This window comes from Limanda limanda, chromosome 13 (genome assembly GCF_963576545.1).
Source record: "Limanda limanda chromosome 13, fLimLim1.1, whole genome shotgun sequence".
Taxonomy (NCBI): Eukaryota; Metazoa; Chordata; class Actinopteri; order Pleuronectiformes; family Pleuronectidae; genus Limanda; species Limanda limanda.
This window is the reverse complement of record NC_083648.1, coordinates 15,699,436-15,720,376: the sequence shown is the minus strand read 5'-3', so window position 1 is coordinate 15,720,376 and position 20,941 is coordinate 15,699,436. Positions and strand designations below refer to the sequence as shown.

The window sequence follows — 20,941 nt, the reverse complement described above, 5'->3', positions numbered from 1 at the left end:
CAAAACTCACGCCAACCATTCGTGTTTTCTTTTATCATTTGTTGTCTCTCCTCTGTCTTAGGGCTCAGCAGGGAAAACTAGGAGCGCCTGATGGTCTGAATAACAAGGCGCTGCCCCTCCAGAGCCTAGGGTGGTAAAAATACTGCCTTCGTCATGGCACTGGCCTGCAGCCGGTCTCTTATATGCTGGCCTTGGCCCAGATATGATGGTTTATCTTATGGATCAATAACCTTAATCAATATGCTCTCTAATGAGGAGGTTTCATTAATGATTGGCTGCGGGGTCTTAGTATGTTGTATGTGCAGTTTGTGTGTGTGTGTGAGTGTGTGTGTGTGTGTGTGCGTGTGTGTGTGCGTGTGTGTGTATGTGTGTGTGCATGTGTGCGTGTGTTGGTGCTCTAAAAGCAGACACTGTGTGCCTTATTTCAATATTTGTAGTTGAGTATATGAGTTTAACTGTACAGAGTTCTCTAGGAAAGTATCTGTACATGAATCTGTAAAATGTCAACAATGAATGTGACGTTCTGAGCTTTAAATTTAGATTTTCATGCTGAATGTAAAAATATATTCATCACGTCTGTGTGTTCAGATTTGACTGAGTAATAATCTCTGAATAGAGCTGCAAACTTGGAGACAAGCAATTAATGTGACAAAGCGACCTAAATGGGGGCTAATCCCCCTAGAAGCATTCTTTATTTAATCCCATCCTTCGATTCACTACACACAAGGAAGCAGAATTTCATCTTAGATTTTTCAGCATCAAATTTTGACCCTTCTCATATAGTGGTAATGATGAAATGAGGATAACCCCTGCCTGACTAAAAGTGTTCTACGCCAGGGAATCCCGGTCCCCCCCACTCATATATCCCCTCAGGGCTTTCAATGCGTCTGATGAGGAGAAGGCGTAGAGAGAGAGAGAGAGAGAGAGAGAGAGGGAGTCGAACCTGGAATCTCTGGGCTAGATTTTCATTTGAAGTGGCCCTTCGGGTATAGTCTGCCGCGGCGTTGCTTCACTGATGTCTTCAAACGGCTTGTCACTCAAACTCTCATACACAGTCTGAGGTGTTGGTGAAACACGGGCATGTGCATGTATAATATACACACATCCATTCACACACACACACACACGTGTGTGTGTGTGTGTGTGTGTCCCTGTGTGTGTTACATCTTCGTGCTTCAAATAGGAGATATCGTCACCTTAGCAACCAGCACATCTACCTTTCAACCTGGCGTTCAATCTCCGAAAACAGTCGTAGGGGTCTTATCCTGGAACAGACAAGCTGAGAGATGGAAAGGAAGAGAGATGAAGGGAAGAGGTGGGTGATGGAGGTAGTGAGACAGAGGATGAAAGAAATAAGCGGGGGTGGGTGCAAATGTGGAACTTGGTGTGCAGGTTGATTTAATGGGACCTGCGTTCATGTTGCGCACCTCTTTTTTCCTTCAAATTCTAACCCTTCTTTTCGTATTTTGTGTCAAACGAAACCCAAGCTTCCCACCCTTTTTGTTTTCCTCACACTTGCTGTCCTTCACTCGCCTCTTCCCTTTCAAAGTATTCTCACATCAAACACAATCAGTTCTGCCATGATAGCAATGCAGCTGAGCCAGGGGGGTTTTGGGTTTCAACATTTGTGTATGATTGTGTAGCCACTATACATCAGTCTGTGTGTGGTTTTTGGTGCAGGAGATGCTGATGTATAAAATAAGGGGTTTCAACAACTATCAGATCAATTTCATTCAAACTTCTTACAGACATTCATTGTCCCCAGGGGTTGAATCTTACAACATAAAACTTTATTTTCACAGTGAAGGTAAGGAAGGTAACCTTTTTGGATGGAGGTCGTTGTTTCTGAGCGTTTGCACTGGGATTATAGGCATCAACCAATCACTGCACACCATCTTGGTAAGAAGGCGCTCCCCCTCCTCAGATATAGCTCTAGCATCTAGCTCAGAACACCCCAAATTGTCCTACCATCCTTAATTATGTCTTTCTATACCATTAAAATGGGACACGTCTTTTTATATTGGTTTGAGGAAGAGGACAAGCTCATCAACATTGGATAATACTGTTGTCTTCTGAATACTGAGCTATTTGCATTTGGTTTTACAACTGTTGCCAATTTGCGTCGCTGCCAGAATGAATATTAAAACATTTGTTTTGCAGGCAATAATGTTTTGGATTTTCATGTCATTTATACACCGGGTGTTTAAAGTCCTATTTTGTTCATGTGTTTGTGTGTATCTCTTGCAGGATGACCCTTTTGCTGCCTTTTAGCTTTTTCAGCCTACAATCGGTTTCATCTCCTTTTATCTACCTGGTGATTAAGGGCATTCCTGACTTCTGACCTTCAGACAGACATTGTCCAGCTTGCCCCAGTCACTCCCTTCTTTACTGTCTGATCTATAAAGACCAACTCCCTCCATTTGTGGTTAATTACCAGTAATACAGCCTCCATATGCCCGTATAGAAACACAATTAGGGAAAAGAGCATTAGCACACAAAGTGCCTTTGTTACCCTGTGGATGTTCTGTGTCTTGTTGTGTTATATGGCTGTGAGAATCTGCCTCAATTCAAATTGTTTGACAATGGAGTGACATTTCTGACAATAGATCCCCATTACACTGCTAAAGCAGACAACAGAAACACATTAGCTCCCCGCTGCAGCCAGGTTGGTGGGAGCAGTCACTCCGCTGCACTGCTGACCCTCTCACACACACACACAAACACACACACACACACACACACACACACACACACACACACACACACACACACACACACACACACACACACACACACACACACACACACACACACACACTCACACACACACACACACACACACACACACACACACACACACACACACACACACACAAACACACACACACACACACACACACACACACAAACACACACACACACACACACACCACACAAACACACACACACACACACACAAACCTGTTGAAATCAGGTTTCCACTTGGCTGGAAGTCCTCTGTGTTGAGAAATCTATAAAACTATCAACACACACACACACTCACACGCACTCTCATCCATGCAAACACACACACACACATACATACACACACACAAACATATATATTTATGTATATACAGTGTACAACAATGACAAATTTTCTCTTCATTCTCTCTCTGTTAACAGTGCATGTGTGCTGCTGCCATGGCGACCGCGGCCACTCCCCTCACGTTTCTTCTGCTGCTGCTTCGACTCGCTGACGGCTCATTCCCAGAGGAGCCCAGTCCCCTCAGCTTCGTCCCTGTAGAGGGTATGTGTCCTTCCCACTGTGTGTGTGTGTGTGTGTGTGTGTGTGTGTGTGTGTGTGTGTGTGTGCGCGTGTGTGTGTGCGTGTGTGTAGGTGTGGCTTTGATGAATGGCTCCATTGTAGATGTGGAAATTGCAGGGGTCAAAGGTTGGAGCCCAGTTGTGGTATATTAATAAATATGAGAATGGAAGAAAGAAAAAATAAGGAAGAGACAGAACGAAAGAAAGAAAGTAGGGAAGAGAGAAAAAGGTGGAGAGGTGCATGAAGATGAACAAGTGTGATGGGGTGATACAGAAGATGAGTGTGAGGGCTGAGGGATGCATGGAAGAAGGGAAGGAGACAGGTAGAGATGGATGGCTATGTTCTCTCTGTCTCTCTCTCTGTCTGTCTCTCTCTCTCTCTCTCTCTCTCTCTCTCTCTCTCTCTCTCTCTCTCTCTCTCCCCTGCAGTCAAGGACAATGAGACATTTTCCCAATCTGTCTCCTGTAGATGAGGGCTCCCTGAGGAGGCTGTTGTCCTCCTGTTCAAAACTTTCTCACAGTCTGATCCTGCCACTTCCTCTCTCCACCTCATCTGTACTCTCTCATTTACCTCAAACGTTTGGGAGAAACGCAGGGAAGTGGTTCTGTCTGCTGTAACCGCTCCGCCATTCGTCTCTGCCCATTATCTTAGTTTTCCCTCAAACAAAAGCATCAAGAGTGAGTGAGGACACTATTAAAGTGAAGGTTGCCGGAGCCATTTTATGTCCCGCCTCGGTTCTTTGGGTTAATATAGATGGAGAAAGCGCTCACTCTGTCCTCAGCTGTCCAACTCTCCTTGAGCGAGACGCCTCATTCCTGGATGTTTTAGTAAGGGCTTCGTTTTCCATGTGTGTCTGTGTGTTCATGTCAGTGGTGAGAAGATATCCAGTGTTCCTGGGCAGAGCTCATCGTTCCGCTCAGCGACAGGAGCTGCACATCCAGACGATCCTCCAAGTCAACCGCACGCTCTACATAGGAGCCAGGTAACCAACGGCAACCGCCTCCGACTATGTGTTAGCATTGTGTTGGCATTAATATCCTTCTTGCTATCATTTGATGCCACAGCCCCCATCTGCTGTCACTCTGCAGAGGACATTTCCATTTGTTCTAGTGAGGCTGTGTTCAATCACGTTAGTTAAATGTCAAGTGAAAGCAGTTTGTTCACATCACTATCACACTCGACACATGGAAAATAAGACCGGCCTCATATCAGTGGCAGGCAAACAGGGGTTTGTGGGCATAATATGATAAAGTAAATAAGGTCGTAAAACAAAGCAAATAAGACTAAATGAGAAAAAATAAAAGATTATATAAATAAATAATATAATCCACCAGATTTTAACGGAACACTCGACCATCAGGAGACTGTTTCATTGCTGCTGCTTTCGCTTGATGGACAAGAACAGATTTGTGTCACAAAAACACAAGCAGGTGGCCGACTAGCGGAAAGGCATATTTAAAAAAAGATTTAGTAAACTACAACAGCAGTAGACCTACTTTTATTCAGCCATTAATTATCATCACTAATTAATACAACACAGATGATATATCCACATATTTCTGCCGGTTAATATTAAAAAAAAACTCTGCTCTGTTTGTCCTCACTTGCTGATGAGAGAAATGAAACTGCCGTTGGATAAAAAAACTAAAAAGATACATCAGTGTTATTTTGGAATCAATTTGAAAAGATCGGTAAAGAAAATAGAATCAGAATATACAGGTCTATGTTTCCACCAAACCTGTTAATGCAAATAAAAAATAAATAAATAAACAAGTACTTTGATAATAATTTAAGAAATAAGTAAATGAAGACATTAATACCAATGTTAATATTAATAAAGGTCTATTCATGTATTTCATCATTTATTTATATATTATTTTTGGCAGTTTCCGTCACAATGCTAAACAACTGGCTTACTATTGACAGTTAATCAGTGTTTAAATTGTTGTTTATATATTATATATTACATGTCATATCCTATTAAAATCTTAATATCACATTGGGAATAATTTGTTGTATGTTTGTGCTGTGTAGAGATGACTTATACAGAGTGGAGCTGGATAACATGGCAGGTGATGAGATGTTCTACAGCAAGGTACGTCTCATTTTCTCACACGCACACAAAACCAAACATGCACATGCAATTGACCATGTACTTCACATGTAGCAAACATGTCCTGACTGTGGCTCGTTGCTTTGGCAGAAACGGACGTGGGAATCCAGTAAGAACGACATTCGAGTGTGCCGGATGAAGGGCAAACATGAGGTATCACGCTCATGCACAACACCCATGACATTGAGACCCACTCATACACGAGTCAACACTATCCAGATTATCACATGCATGGACAGACAACAGCTGCTAGTTAAAACTTATTTCCTTTGGGCAAACCTGCATATGGCATTTGCACAAATCTGATCTCGTCATACAGAACCAGCACATCACTTAATCAAGGTAGCTCAGAGAAACATTATCCAGAGGCAATTTATCCACGAAGCTTAAAAGCCATTTTCTTGCACATTTGCAAAGTGCCAATCATCATCACATATCTCCTTTATTGCCCTGGAGCAGGATGAGAATTATGTTTATATATATAAAGCAATGGGTGACATTTTTCTGATATATGAAGGGAATGTGATCAAACCCACAAAAAAGATTTGATGGGACGGCAGACTGGTTGATAGGGTGAAACCTAAAATACAAGCTTTATTGTATAAATGTAGCAGTGCCACAGGCAGAATCCAATTCGGGTGGAGATGTGGGAGGAAAAAATAAAAAGAGGCAACAGGAAACATTATAGAGCAAAGTGAGCAGAGAGTGACACAGCCTCAGGGAGGACACAGTAATTGAAATCAGTCGAGAAAGGGAGGTAAAGGTGCGGATGTGTGTAGGCAGAGGAAAAGAAACACATATAGGGAGGATAAGACGGATACAAGGCAGTTAGAAGGAGGTGTTGAGACAACAAAGGGAAAAGATGTGTTACTGCAAATAACACCACATGAAAGAGGAGAAGTGACAAGAACTGGAATCGAAGAATTACAAAGAAAAAAGAGAGGAGAGGAGAGACAGGGTGGAAAGATGTCATGAGAGAATGAGAGGGAGTCCTCCAAGACGGAGAGGTCAAATCATAAAGCTTGAGGTAAACGACTATAAATGCCAGTGTGAGTCATTTGAAGGCAGCACCTCGACACAGCACTGTGGACATTTAAACTTGTTAGAAACCACAATTGAAAATGATTTGTCTGCTCAGTATCATTTAAACTCAAACTTCTGGACATAGACTCTAAAAAAAGATGGACAACACATCTTCAATTTGCCTCGTTGCACAAACATGGAGCTAAATATCTCTGATGCGGGCGCATAGCAATGCTCGTGAACACACTTGACCAATCACAGGTCAGTCTCAGCCACAATATTCATCAATAACTAATTAACACTTACGGGAAAAATTTACATGTTATCTCTTTTCACGTGATGGCTTTCCATCCAATCATTAAAAAAAAAAAAACGCACACACACGCAGCGATTCAGAGGTGGAGCTTCAACCATGTTTTTCTCATGTGGTTTGTAGGCGGAATCAAATTCTTGTGTTTTTTTGTTTATATATTGTCATTGTTTTCTTATAGATATGACCAAACACATGGACTAAAATCCAATCGTTTCAGGTCTCTACTACGATACTTCAACATTTCCCATGTGTACTGTTTCAGATTCACTGGTAGCAGCTTCACCCCCTCGAGGACTGTTATAAAGTCGTCATCCTGTTGTTCCTCCAGATTAAGTGCAGTTGAGGGTGTTGTTGCCTCTCAGAATTGTTTCCAGCCGCGTTCTTCATACTTCACACTGACAGTCCTCTTGCACTGACCAGTAATTTTCGGCTTAGCTTTGGCACAAAGCCGTCTTTTCCCCCCCTCTGCCCTGTACGTTATTATTTTGTCCTCTCCTTTATTAGTTTCCCTTTGTGTTTTTCCTACAGGGAGAGTGCCGTAATTTCATCAAGGTTCTGCTCAGCCAGCACGGTGGCCTGTTCGTGTGTGGAACAAATGCCTTCAACCCACTGTGTGCCAATTACACTGTTAGTATCCATCTATTTGTCAGCTGGTCAATCTCTGTGTACCTGCCAGCTACTTCATCTATATATCCTTTTTCCTCCTCTTGCAGAGAGACACCCTAGAGATGGTGGGAGAGCCTGTCAGCGGGATGGCACGGTGCCCGTATGATCCTCGACACGCCAATGTGGCTTTATTCGCAGGTAGAGCGTTTTGAGTTTTCACATTGAATTCATCCTCTCTTGCAAACCTCAGACTCACTTTCCTGCTCCAGACATTGAAATGTTTGTGCACTTGTGTTTACCTTTTCAAATGATTTATAGTCAGACCTCTCGCTGCATTGTTTGTGTGGGTTTTAATCTTCCCGACCTTGTGCTATCTCTTCATCTGTATCTTTTCCCTCCTCTCTTCTTCTCTCTCATTCCCTCTCTCTCTCTCTCTCTGTGCTCTCAGACGGAAGTCTCTTTACCGGCACCGTGACAGACTTCCTCGCCATCGATGCGGTGATCTATCGGAGCCTCGGCGACAGCCCCGCCCTCCGCACGATCAAACACGATTCCAAGTGGTTCAGAGGTACTTTTAGAAACAGACGCATTAAATAGTGACACAGCAGAGCCAGACAGCCCCAGTGGACAGTCAGAATGCAAATAACAAAAAAACATCACCATTACCGTCTGTAGTTAGCTGAAAGAAAATTGTGCCACTGTGGCCAACTTTTCCTGAATGGCTCACAGGTGAATAGGAAGATTTGGAGGAGGCTGAATAGGAAGTTACATTCAGAGAAAGCAGACATGATTAGGCCTTCATTTCATTGGATTTAAGTGGAGCAGACAGAGTGATGTATTGAGGTTAGTCAGACTCCACAGACTCCGGGATTTGAACAAGGCTTCGGTTGAACAGCTGAGCCTGTTTTCCACAGGGGCAGTGGGAAGCTGGAACGGTGCTGGCTGAATAAATGATAAATAATGCGTCTTCTCTTGTCTATGATGATAGATTAAAAAGGACATGAATATTTAATCATCCAGGCCTGTGGACAGCACTGGTTCATGTTGATGTGATTGTTATTAGAGCTCCATGTCGGGCAGTGTGCTTGGCTACGTTGGGCCTCGGGCACTGCGTCACCAGCGTTCTGAAGTGTGAGTGTGTGTTTGTCTAACGTTGATTTTCTCATCCTGATTTTTCAGAGCCTTACTTTGTGAGCGCTATGGAGTGGGGGCCTCATATTTATTTCTTCTTCAGAGAGATGGCGATGGAGTTTCATCATCTAGAGAAGGTACACTTTCCTCCTTTACCTTCTGTTTATTCTACGAGTTCAGTGGCCGTTCTGAGCCTGCCTGTTTGGAATGGGCTGTTTGCTTTGCGTGTGTTAATTATCCGTAGCTACTTCAGAAATATTCCTCTTCATTAGTGAGTCCTCTTCAACAATCCTACAATATACTGTCACCTTTTTATTGTTTTGTGTGCTGGAGGTTGTGTGCAGTGCTTTTCATTAACAGTCTAGGTTGCAGAGTGAGGTTTAAAACACTTTGTGTTCATCCTACCTGGTCTATCTGCAATGAATATTGTGTAGTCAACGTTTTTCATAAAATGAAACTGATTTAGATGTATTACTTTTACTTTGTGTGGCATTTATATAAGCTGAATGATTAGCTGAAATCCAGCAACTTTTTCATACATTGTATGTCACCACACTCTTCAGAGTCAAATGTGTGATTTTTCAAAGTCACAGCTATTTAATTAAGCTCAATATAAAGAATACCAAGGTTATGCTTTTACCTTAAAGGCATCTCGCTAAAGACAAAGTGATTTTATGAATGTTGCCACCATGATGGAGATCACCCGCAAATGTCTGTGTCAGCCCGATACAGTGAAATAGAAAAAATCAGATCTGGCCCGTTGCCGACCGCTGCTGTAGTTTATACAGTGACTAAGAAGCAGACATGTTCAAGTCAGTCCACAGACTGAAGGCCCACTGCCCCGCCCCCAATACAGAGCACTGGTCGTCTGATTAAATGTTCTGATAAATTTTATAATCATTGAACATATCACATGTCCAAATTCAACACTGCTTTTCCCTGGACCATTACAAACACACTTAACAAGTGTGAATCTGATTAGATGAGGGGTTTGCAAGATACACAAGCCATATAGTACAGACAGACAGACAGATGTGGAATTAGTATGTAGATTAACCCTCCATTTCTCTACACCTTGTTTGTTTTATTCCAGGTGATGGTGTCCCGAGTGGCCCGTGTGTGTAAGTCAGACCTGGGCGGCTCTCAGCGTGTCCTTGAGAAACAGTGGACCACATTTCTAAAGGCACGGCTCAACTGCTCCGTCCCGGGAGACTCACACTTCTACTTCAACCTCTTACACGCCACGAGCAACATCATCCACATGGGGGGACGGGACGTCGTCCTCGGCCTCTTCTCCACGCCGCCAAACAGGTACAGGCACTCGCGCAACATTCGCACAATGTCGACAAAACACTATTTACGGTATTTCTCACCGATGTCCTCTCTCCATTAGCATCCCCGGCTCTGCGGTGTGTGTGTTTGACATGCAGCAGCTCTCTCATGCCTTTGAGGGACGATTTAAAGAGCAGAAATCCCCAGAGTCTATTTGGACTCCTGTCTCAGACGACCTGGTGCCTAAACCGAGGTATTGTAATGCAAAGTGCAGAACTTCTGCAGAATACTGCAGCGCTTCTGTCCCGAGCATCTGTCTCACATACAGTCTACTTACTGCCCTGCTCTACGCTCCCACTGTCAATCACACTGCCACTTCACTGCTATTCAGCAAATATTCGAACACAGCCTCCAGCTCTTCCTCTCTCGCTTTTGCTATCTTTCTCTCTTAAACCCACTCTTTCTCTTTTTTTGTCTCTCTGTCTCTTTCCGTCTGCAGACCAGGGGGATGTGCAGTGCAGGGATCCAGATTTAGCTCCTCTACCACGCTGCCAGACGAGGTGCTCAACTTTGTGAAGACCCACCCACTGATGGATGAGACCGTTCCGCTAGTAGGACATAGACCCTGGGTGGTCAAGACTATGGGACGGTATATACAGAAGGACTCAGCCTTTACACAAGATATTTATGGCATGAAAATGGGAAGCATAAAATAGGAATCCTACCCGACAGGCCTATCTGCATCAAATCTATCCAAATGTACTTTATTGACCGTCTCTATTGATCCATACCCTTAGGTACCAGCTGACGGCCATGGTGGTGGACACAGAAGCTGGTCCCCATAAAAATCGCACAGTTTTGTTCCTGGGCTCAACCAGAGGGACCATACTCAAGTTCCTAATGGTTCCCAGTGGAGACTCTGTGTCCCATAGCAGTGTGTTCCTGGAGGAAGTGGAGGGATTCAACCCAGAGAAGTGGGTACACAAGTCAAGAGATCTTATTCCTCAATGAACAAATCATGAAATATACATTATGATTTATTTACTTCAGGCAGTTGTGGCATGTGCATTTTCTTTGTTCCTGTACCTAAGTACTTTTTTTCATGCATCTGTATTTTACTTAAGTAGATTTGTTTTCAGGTTCTTTTCTATTTTACTACAAATCTGTTTTTGTACTTTCCCCTCCACAAAATGTTTACAATTCATTGCATGACATGTTCACACTGTTCTTATAAAGTAAAGTAATCAATAACAATTGCAATAGCAATTGGTCCACTGATCCAGTCAGAGCGGGAAGGTAACATTAGACCCGAGAAAATGGATTCAGCCATTATGATAAATCAAGGGTTTTCAGTAGCATCATCTGCAGTATTCTTTATTAATATGACAGAGTCTGTATTCAAATATACTGTTAACGATATAGTCGACTGAAGCATTAGGGAACAGGCTAAACTCGGCAAGTACATTTACTTTGAATACATAAATATATTTAAAAGCAAGAGCTCATTTTTAGTCAAATAGAAAAGTTGATATGGTAGTTTTAGTTTTACTTTAGTCCCACCACTGGCTTCAGGTGTAACAGCTCTCATGTTGGCGGCTTCAAGTCGGGAACCCAAGAACTGCAGTGTTTTCACATTCATGCACATCATTTAAGAGATTGGTTTCATGGTTGCATGTTACGATTCATTTCATCATCAGATACTATGCTGGTTACATGAAGCATCATGAAATCGCTCTGTAGCTGACATGTGACTGTTGTGCAGGGGTTAGAGCGATGGGCTGTCTGTCATGACCAACAGACGTACAGTGACCTCCCTCTGCTGCCTCTTGTCCCTCTGCTTACCGTCCTCACACCACTGTGTCTCGCTGTCTGTCTCCAGGTGTGGCGAGGACTCTCCTCAGGCCCGTCAGCTCTTGTCTCTGTCGCTGGACCAGGCCAGCCACAGTCTGCTGCTGGCCTTCTCCTCCTGTCTGGTCCGAGTTCCCACGTCTCGCTGCCACCTGCACTCTCGCTGCATGAAGTGAGTGACACTTTTTATCTTTTAGAGTTTTTTTCCATTGCCTCAGCATGTCTGATAATCAAGTCTGTCCTTGTTCTTTGCTTTCTCACTCCTTGTGTGTGTGTGTGTGTGTGTGTGCAGGAGCTGTCTGGCCTCCAGGGATCCTTACTGTGGCTGGACCAGAGGCAGCACCTGCTCCTTCTTGAGACCAGGCACAAGGTGAAGACAACACAGACAAACACGCACACAAACAAGCACACTTACACACTCACACACGTACTTGTGAATAGTTGTGAAGAGTGCAGCATGACCATATGTTGTGATTTAATTTAATAACATGATATAAGGAGAAAACTGGGGAAAATAGGTGAATGTGATTTGTAGTGTAAAGAGCGTTGAGTAGTCTTGAAAAGTGCTGCGCAGTCCACACACAACAATTAATATAAGTGAAGTCACTACCTTGTGTTTGCTAAGTAGAAGCCACCATCACTTTGATCAAGTGATGCTCTTCAGTGTCATTAGTGTAGACGGCTGTAGAACATATTACTGTACATCACTACATGAGAACGTTGGGTGGCAGTCGTTGGCAGTTTTCGTTCCAGTGAAACAATCATGTTGATACTGAGACTTGACACTATGCTGCACACAAGTGGAACAATCTGTAGAAACTTAAAACTCAACAAACTAACCACTCTTCATCAATCGGAATCAGTTCAACTGACAGAGAGCAGTGTATATGAATTGTTCTCTTCTGTTGTATAGTGTGTTTATAGTCTGTTGATGTGGGCGGCTATGGCGTAGGAGGCAGTGCAGGTTGTCCACTTTTGGAAAGGTCAGGGGTTCGATCGAAGGTTTAAATTCTTACTTATTAATGTCCACTAATGCATTTCTGATCTGTCTGCACAGTTTGCATTTGTGCCAATGAACCACTGAACCCACAGCAACTTCCTGCATCCTATAGTTTTTTATCTATATGTTAACTTCACTTTGGAAGTTTGATTAATTTTGCAGTAAAATAAAATAGTATTTCATATATTCTGTAGATTAAAGAATGATTTTTCCTTTAGAAGCTTATTGAGCCAGTTTCTGCGTTAGCTATCTGTGTCAAAAGCAAACATGTGAACATTGTTATTAACAATCGTAATCTCCACATCCAGCTCCTTCATAGCCGACCCTGACCTCTGAATGAATAAAATAGATGTCTTTATGTATTCTGTAGATGAAAAAATCATTTTGACCCTATTATTCTTTATTTTATGAGCTTATAAGCCCGTTTCAGTGCTCGGTATCTGTATCAAATCGTTATTTAGGCAAAAAGGAGCAAATCAATCATGGGATCAATAGTGTATCCCATTACACTGGATGACACGTCAATATGGGTCATATCCATTTAATCGATTACTGCCAACAAATCTCCCCCAATTTGTGTATATATGGAAAACTGAGCATGTTCTCCTGAAGAGATCGATTTTACATTGAGGAGCTATTTTTGATCAGGCATCATTTTATTTTCTCTGAGAGTATACCATGAAGTGAGGGCACTGTGATGTTTTGCGTCCTACTACTGCTTGTATACGAGGAGGAACATTAAAGTGTCTGATGTGTGGTGCTGGGATCTCTTTGTGCCTGCAGGCTGCCGTTTCAACAGGACGTAGAGTATGGAAACACCACCTCCCATCTAGGAGACTGTGACGGTAGGTTGCAGCACCATGACATGGACGCTTCTGGTCATGCACAGTGGACTGAGGGGAGGCTCCACCTAGTGGCTCAGTCCCCAATCACACCTGCCGACTTGTGGATGAACATTTTGTTCTCAAAGCAACCTCTCATACGGCAAATTGGGAATATATTTGTGACGCTTCCTGACATTTAACACCTTTTAATTATCCGAGGTGCAGGCAGATCCCACTCAACCTTTATTTGAGCAATGTGGAGTGTTTTCTGTGTCTTTGTCAAGGCCTAAATCAGGTGGGAGCTGTTGTTTTGGTTTCAGCCTCACTTTCAGCAGGTCAGTGTGAGACAGTTTAATTAGAGAGGATGTGAAAGAGGTGAAGCTGCTATTGGAAAACACAAAACTGCAGGATTGGGAAATGCAGCATCCTCCTGCATCCTCCTGAGGGGATTTGTTCTCTCAGAGCTAAACATCTGAGGAGGGCAATGACCGAGTGTAGTCGGTGAGCGAGCTGGAAATAGCTAAGCAGAAAAATACTAGTGTCATTTCTGGTGAGAGGCTCAGATGTCACTGCAGCAGCGCCACGGAGAGACTCTCACTCTGAAATCCACAAAGTCAGTGGAAACTAAAATAGAAGTCGTTTCCTTTCCACTGGATTCTCTCAGAGCTGCTCTGCCTGTTTGAGTCCAACTTTAAAGTCATGAAATCCATTTTGCTAGATCTGAATTTCAAGACAAACCTTCAAAGGGGAGTGTGTGGCACATTCCAGGCCTTCATCACACTCATTTTATAAAGGATTCTAGCTTCTTTTAATCAACAATTAAGAGTAGAAGTCGGTGATGCCGTGCTGCAGACAGACTGGAGAGGTGAAAACACAGGAGAGTCCGAGCCAAAGATGACTGCTGTGTGTGCAGATGGCAGTGATTAGAGCCGGGTGGAAACACTGAGGTAATGGTACGCTGTGGGGGGGGGGGGGGGGGGGGAGACTCTGTGACCAGGCTGCAGGATGGAAAGAGTGAGGAGCGGCAGTGTCGGCTGCAGTGGTCTGAGCCGAGATGATGACAAGTGCAGGCCTCTCCGAACTCGGAGCCTGTGGAGCCTCAAGGCCAGACTGGAGAGAAGCTCCTCTTAAACCTAATCACCACAGAAATAATGCTTAACGTGATGATCACCCATTCTGAGAGTTATTGTAGATATCGATTTATTATGATGCATTATATCTTGTGAGGAGGAAACCACTAAGTACAAGTAGCAAGATCGCTCCATATGTAATAATAATAGTAATTTTAAATTGCACCCTGCAGACAGGCACTGAGAAGTGTCCATTGCACAGTTCCACTAAATGTCATCTTTAATAATTGTGTCTCTTAATCTTCAGGAATTCTGCAGCAGAGTTTGCTGATTGAGCCGGAGAGTCTGGTGTCCCTCAACCTGCTAGTGGCGTCCGCAGTCTCTGCGTTTACCATCGGGGCGGCGCTCTCTGGCCTCGCCGTGTGCTGGATCATGGCCCACAAGCCTGCCAACCGTCGCCATGGCAACGCTTCCCAGTCCTCCATCCAGCGACGAGAGAGAGGCCTGCTCAGTAACGGCGGCGGCGGAATGGGAGGCTCCGTGCTGAGCGTGACGCGGCAGGGAGGTGGGGAGCGCCCCTGCCCTCAGGGCGGGGAGACCCTGTTCGTCATGCCCAACGGCTGGGTGAAGTCAGGGGAGCTGGACCCCGGGTTCCTGCCCACCCCGGAGCACACCCCCCAGCAGAAACGCAGAGGCCTGCGGCTGTCTGACTCCAACTCCGGAGGCTGGGACACCAGCCAGACGTACCTGGGGGGGGGCTCTGTGGGCCTGGGCTCACCCTGCCGCATCCCCCCCTCTGTCTACCTGACCACCAGACTGTTTCAGCAAGGGGTTGTTGGGAGACATGCGGGCGATGGCCGAGTAATAGACACACCCCGCCAGCACTATGTCTGCCTGAGCAAGCAAGAAAAGGGAATGAAGGGGACGCCCAAGGCTCCGCTCAGGAAGTCTGCGGGAGAATACGTTTACCCCATGACCCCCCAGGACTCGCCCGAGCGTCGGAGGGTGGTCTCAGCACCCAGTGCCCACATGGAGTACAACGACCCGCTGCCTCTGCGCTGGCCGGCCCAGGAAGGATACCTCCTCAGTAGCCACGGGATGGTCCCTGTCCCCATGCCTCCGCCCTCCATGCCGGCGTCCAGTGTTCAGGCGTACGTGTCCCAGCATCACACCCCCGCTCTGACCAGGGCCCTGCTGAGAGGGGCCCTGGAGCGAGGGGAGCTGGGCGAGCTGGTGGACCTCAGCCACCTGATGAGCAAGAAGAACTGCAGTGACAGGACTCAGACCGGCCAGTGACTGCTGAGGAAATGAAGGGGACAACTTTCCATGTGCAGAGTTTTATTTCCTCTCTTTCCTCCCCCTTCTCTCTATCTTCTGTCCTCTCTCTACCTTCACTTCATAATTATGTCATGGTCATTCAGCCCCTCTGATCTCCTCTGTCGGTCTCTGGCCCATCCAACCCCCAAAATGTCCCCCCATGACGAGTCTCTCCTCGCGACTGGCTGCTGGGTCTGCCACTCACATCCTGACTCGCACTAATTGGTCAGACGGACTGTGGTTGTTGCTGTGTCTGCATTGCAGAGCTGCCTCTCCCCTCTCCAGCTCCCGAGCAGGAGCAGCAGCAGCAGCAGAGAGCGGGAGGAGAGAGGATGGAGAGGAAAAAGAAAGAGGGACAGGGAGCAGTATGGGGGGGCAGACAGGATGTGGACAAAGATGGACACGGCACTTAGGAGCTGCCTTCTCTGTGCACATTAACTGAGGTTGCAGAAGCAGTCAGGTACTGCCGCAGGAGTGGGGGTTGCTTTTTTTCCCCTCTTGGATAACACTGATGAGACTGTCACCCATCTGCCTCCCATCTATAGTACCTGTTGTTCTCGTGCCAACAAGGTGCTTGTGGTGAAATTGAACATTCATAAACGGATCCTTTGAATACCTGAAGCTCAATAGCTGACTCATCGGACAAAAAACTCAAGTCGTTGTGACTGTAAACACAAACCTAATGGACGATGAAGCAACGCAAATCCCTCCTCTCTGCTTCTCCTTTTCTCTGTCCCCCCAGCTGCACACACACACACACACACATAAGATGGATACATGTATTTGTACCGGGGGGGTATTTAGTATTCCATGTGTACGAGAGGGGAGACGTGAGCGCCAAATGCCTGGAACCTTTCTCGTGGGCCTACGGGACCATAACTCAACTTCTTTGGAGAGCAGAGTGCAGGAGTGCAATGTCAGCACTATTTCTGCCAACCGCATGCTCTGGGTAAATGACGGCATCTCGGCCGCCCATCGCTCTATTTGTTTGCCTCCCTCTAACTCCGCGTGCTCTTTAATGGCTAATAATTCCACCAGGACGTCTGGAGAGGGGGTGCTACAAAAGCGGAGGGGAGAATTTGAGAGAATTTGAAATCAAAGCACTGCAATATATCACCACCCTGTCCTTCACTGTCACCCGAAGGTTTTTTTCCACGCGTTTACAAACAGTCATTAACGCTGCATTAAAGAACACAGTCCACTTTTATAGGACGGAAATCCCCCCCCCCCCCCCCCCCCGTTAAGGCCACAGTGGCCAAGGTCCCACACAGATGTGATACAGAATAAAGTGATAGTCACAGCAGCAGTGATTGAAACCTTTGGCTTAACTCGCAGCCAATAGGGGTAATGGAAATGTTCCCAGAAGGCAAATGGGACCATATATATTCAGCATATCAAAGTGTCCGGTGGCATAAAATGGTCAGCGTTTAGATTAACAGGACACGGTGTGAGTGTGTTGGCGAGGAGATGGAGGTCATAAAAAGAGACAAGACGTAGAGGAAACAAAATGCAGCCTGATGAAATGAGGTGCAACAACCATAAAATAATGAGAGTGTGCTTTGTTAGAGCCGATTTCCTCTTTCAGCCCCCAGACGGTAGAAGGACCTTGTAGTGAGCAGCAATATGTGGTTTATCTGTACATAGTAAACATTTAATTTAGATCATGGGATAATATAAGACAAATAATGAGTCCAAAAAATGTTACCAGGCATTTGCTTGCAAACAAAAGTAAAAACATCCGTCATGTCATTATAAATATGAATATATGAAAATCTGTTTCTGTGTAAATTTCACATCAACCTGCTCCATGACTGAAACCCTCAGACGCTAATGATGACCAGTGTCTGTTTGTTTTTTTTACATCTGTACATCAAAGCCAACTATAATGAATGATGATTTCCTGATGCCTGATTCCCAAAGCAAAAAAAATTAAAAATAACGGAGGGAGGGAGAAATGTTTAAAGTGCCATGAAGAATCAGCAGTGCAGTGGTTTCATGCACTGTGGTGATGGAGAGCTCCACTATTGCAGTATACTGTACGCGTGATATGCCTTTGACTTTACATGCTGAATGTTCCGTTCTTTCATCTCGACGTTGGCTTGTACTGTTGAAATCGTTTTGTTTTTTTCCTGCAGATACAGAACGCCACCAGCAGGGGCGTTTGAGGGTCTGTTTATACACTACTTTGAGGCATCATGCCAAACTAACGTGCTGTAAATATGTAAAAACACACGCAGACCCTTTGTCATGATTATACTGTAATGTTTTCACTTAAACCGTGACAGGAGCTGCTTTTAGTCCAGAATAGCTGATGTGTAATAACAATGATCTATAAGTAGTTTATAAGCAAACCTTCAAATGCACTGAAGTGCTGCGAGGTAACCTCTGTAGATCCAGATTATTTTTGTCTTCTTCTGTCGTAAGGTGTCTTGTCTGTCATTGCCAACCGACTGCCATACTGGAGGATCTTGAAAGCACTTCTCAGCATCCTGACTGAATGACTGCGCTCATTCTCTTCTGTTGAATGTCATCCTGTAACTGTGCCGTAATAAGGAAAAGCACATTTTTTTGCATTCTGTAAAGGAGCTGTCCTGTATCATTTGTGAATAGTGTAAATAATCAGGCTGATGGTATAGTGTATCAGTTTGGGGGGTTTTGGGGGGAGGGAGGGAGGGTGGGGGTTGTTTGAGCTCTTCTGAGACAGGACTGTGTTTAAAGTGTGAGTTTTTCTTTATTCGGCGACGATGCTGTGAATAAGATGTATGTATAGTATTTACGTGACTTTGGCTGACTGCTGAGGTCAGCCGTTTCCTTCCTGTTGTTAGAGTAGGGTCGCAGGCCGGAACCTCAGCCACAACTGAGCCATCTCATTTGACTGGTGCCTGCTGAGTTTGTTTTAGTTTTTTTGCAGTTGCTAAAATACTGCTGTTATAATAACCATACATTTTTGGAGTACTGCTATTAAATGACATTATACAATTGACTGCTAATGTTGTCGCGTGTGGTTCTGAACAGATGCAGCTTCCCAGCAGCGAGGAGTACCGTGTTTATCATTACTCCTGTGAATTTTCTTTAAATGAGAAACACTTTTCATCATATTGGCAGTGAGGCAGGGTGAGTTAGTATTTACCAGTGTCCTGCCACAAGAGGGAGCTGGACACTGGCTTCCCTCCTTCTGGTCCGTGTGAGGGTGTGAGAGGAATGAACTCCCATGGGCGCCATGTGCATTGACCGGACATCGTCTGTCTGTGCAGCTCAGCTTGACTCAGACAGCTGTTTCGTTTGAAAGGTCTGGAGCAGAGACTAGAATAGCCCTCGTCCTCTGCTCGGATGCAACGCTCTGTCCATCGTGCAGGCAGCACTCACTTGCCCATCAATGCAAATTTAACTTGAACCAAAACCTTAACACAGACTGAAAACATGTCTTCACCTTAAAAGTCACAGATTTATGTTATTAGAACTTGCATTTGTCCCCACAAGGAAAACACATAATGGGAAACAACTCATACAGCAACCTTGGACTTTGTCACGTGGAAAAACTTAATTTTTACAAAACACATACATCACTTACATTTTCTGAGAATAAATCATATCGTACAAATCTATAAAACAATAATCATCACAAGCAATGCCAGATTACGACAGAGTATTAGGGCCATATGTATTTCAATTAGAAAAGTCATCATATTACTGTGCTTGCCAAAGTTCTGCTCCTTCTGGATCCAAACCCTTGGACCATCGTTTCGTGAGAAGCTACGAACCCTCTTACTTATCACACAGATGTAACAGATGAAAACCTCACAGTCGAACACCAGCAAATATTTCCTCCATCACAAAACAGGCAATTCCCTCCTGGTCTGTGTGTCTCTTCTGTCAGCATAGACTCTTCTTGCACAATTTCTTCAAAGCCCTGATTATGGGATGCCTAAAGATTAAATATTTAATTATTTGTGCTAATTTAATAGGATGCTCAATATTCCTCATTTTAGAGCAGGCGATAAGACGATCCTTTGATATTTGTGCTCTAACATGACACGTAGAATATGACCTTATTCTCATTATATTACATTTCTTTCGAGATCCAAGATTTTTCCTTTTTCATGTTTCACTAATACTCCTTCGTATCAGACACTTAAAGCATGGTGCTTATTAAAGAGTTAGCATAAAGCCAATTTAAAGGGCCACCCAATATTTTTTGTGTTGCATAAATTATCAAATTGGGATCTCACAAAAGAAAGATTCATTTGAAAAAATGTCTAAATCCAAGCAGCGGAGGTAGTCACATCCTAAATTTGACACCCTTGACTGTATCAAGCTGCAGAAACACTGGATCCTACAATTCCCATAAATCAACAGTGTTTTTCCTTCATCCTCCCCAAAGAGTGTCAAGCCCAAACAGAGACGACCTTGATGACATCATAAAAAGTCATATTTTGATCTTACTTCTGTGGAGCACTTCTTTAATTCTAACACTGACTTACGAATAAAAGTTTTTCAATAAGAAATAATAGCTGATGGAATCAAAGCAGCAGTTTGTGGTGGCAATCCATTCACACACAAGTAAATATAAATGTGGAGGCGAAAATACACTCTGCCAGTTTTCAGGTGGAGTGGAAAAGTAGTTGATGAGGAAGCCAATGTGGATCGGTGTGTAGCAGACGATGAACACGATCATGTTTGCTGAAACCAGACCAACAATGCTTTTCTTTTCCTCTGACTTGTCATCCGACTTTGACAGAACAGAGATGATGTGACTGGAACAAAACAAAACGATCACCAGTGGAGTGAGGTAGCCGAGGCCGACCATAATCAGGATGAACTGTATGTGAAGCGGACCATTCTTGCATCTTTCATAACACGTCCAGAGTTTGTCCGGGTAGTTCTCCTTTCGGTAAATCACCGAAGCTGTCACCAGAAGTCCCCAAATAAACAAGCACACGGCAACAGCTATCTCCTTCTTCCTCCTCCACAATCGGGTCTGCAGGGGGAACCTCACAGCCAGGTAGCGGTGGACACTGATGGCGGTCGTGGTCATGATGCTGGCGTACATGGTGGTGAAGTGAATGGAAATGAGGACAGTACATAAGGGGGTCCTTTGCAGGCAGAAGTAGGCGTCG

The 20,941-nt window shown here is 44.5% G+C and overlaps 2 protein-coding genes across 2 annotated transcripts in view; one reads left to right on the top strand and one right to left on the bottom strand.

Moving 5' to 3' along the window:
• Positions 1-3,168: 3,168 nt before the first annotated feature.
• On the top strand, positions 3,169-15,803 carry LOC133018351 (semaphorin-6B-like). The gene is made up of 16 exons (XM_061084705.1): positions 3,169-3,289; positions 4,178-4,289; positions 5,342-5,402; positions 5,511-5,573; positions 7,285-7,383; positions 7,470-7,560; positions 7,811-7,930; positions 8,542-8,630; positions 9,587-9,804; positions 9,887-10,018; positions 10,265-10,414; positions 10,563-10,739; positions 11,645-11,785; positions 11,906-11,983; positions 13,397-13,458; positions 14,815-15,803. The coding sequence occupies exons 1-16, from the start codon at positions 3,169-3,171 to the stop codon at positions 15,801-15,803; spliced, it is 2,703 nt and encodes a 900-aa protein (XP_060940688.1).
• Positions 15,804-19,249: 3,446 nt separating this feature from the next.
• Positions 19,250-20,941, bottom strand: part of gpr35b (G-protein coupled receptor 35 b) — a 2,973-nt gene continuing 1,281 nt past the window's right edge. The window contains exon 2 of the mRNA XM_061084961.1: positions 19,250-20,941. This exon is cut by the window's right edge and continues 212 nt beyond it. Within this exon, the coding sequence (XP_060940944.1) occupies positions 20,302-20,941 (640 nt within the window). The 3' untranslated portion in view covers positions 19,250-20,301.

Bases quoted from the DNA above. Each gene is read 5' to 3' on its own strand.
- LOC133018351 (XM_061084705.1), top strand. From the start codon at position 3,169: ATGTGTGCTGCTGCCATGGCGACCGCGGCCACTCCCCTCACGTTTCTT. The intron at 4,290-5,341 runs GTAACCAACGGC...TGTGCTGTGTAG, and splicing joins ACGCTCTACATAGGAGCCAG to AGATGACTTATACAGAGTGG. The intron at 7,931-8,541 runs GTACTTTTAGAA...CTGATTTTTCAG, and splicing joins CGATTCCAAGTGGTTCAGAG to AGCCTTACTTTGTGAGCGCT.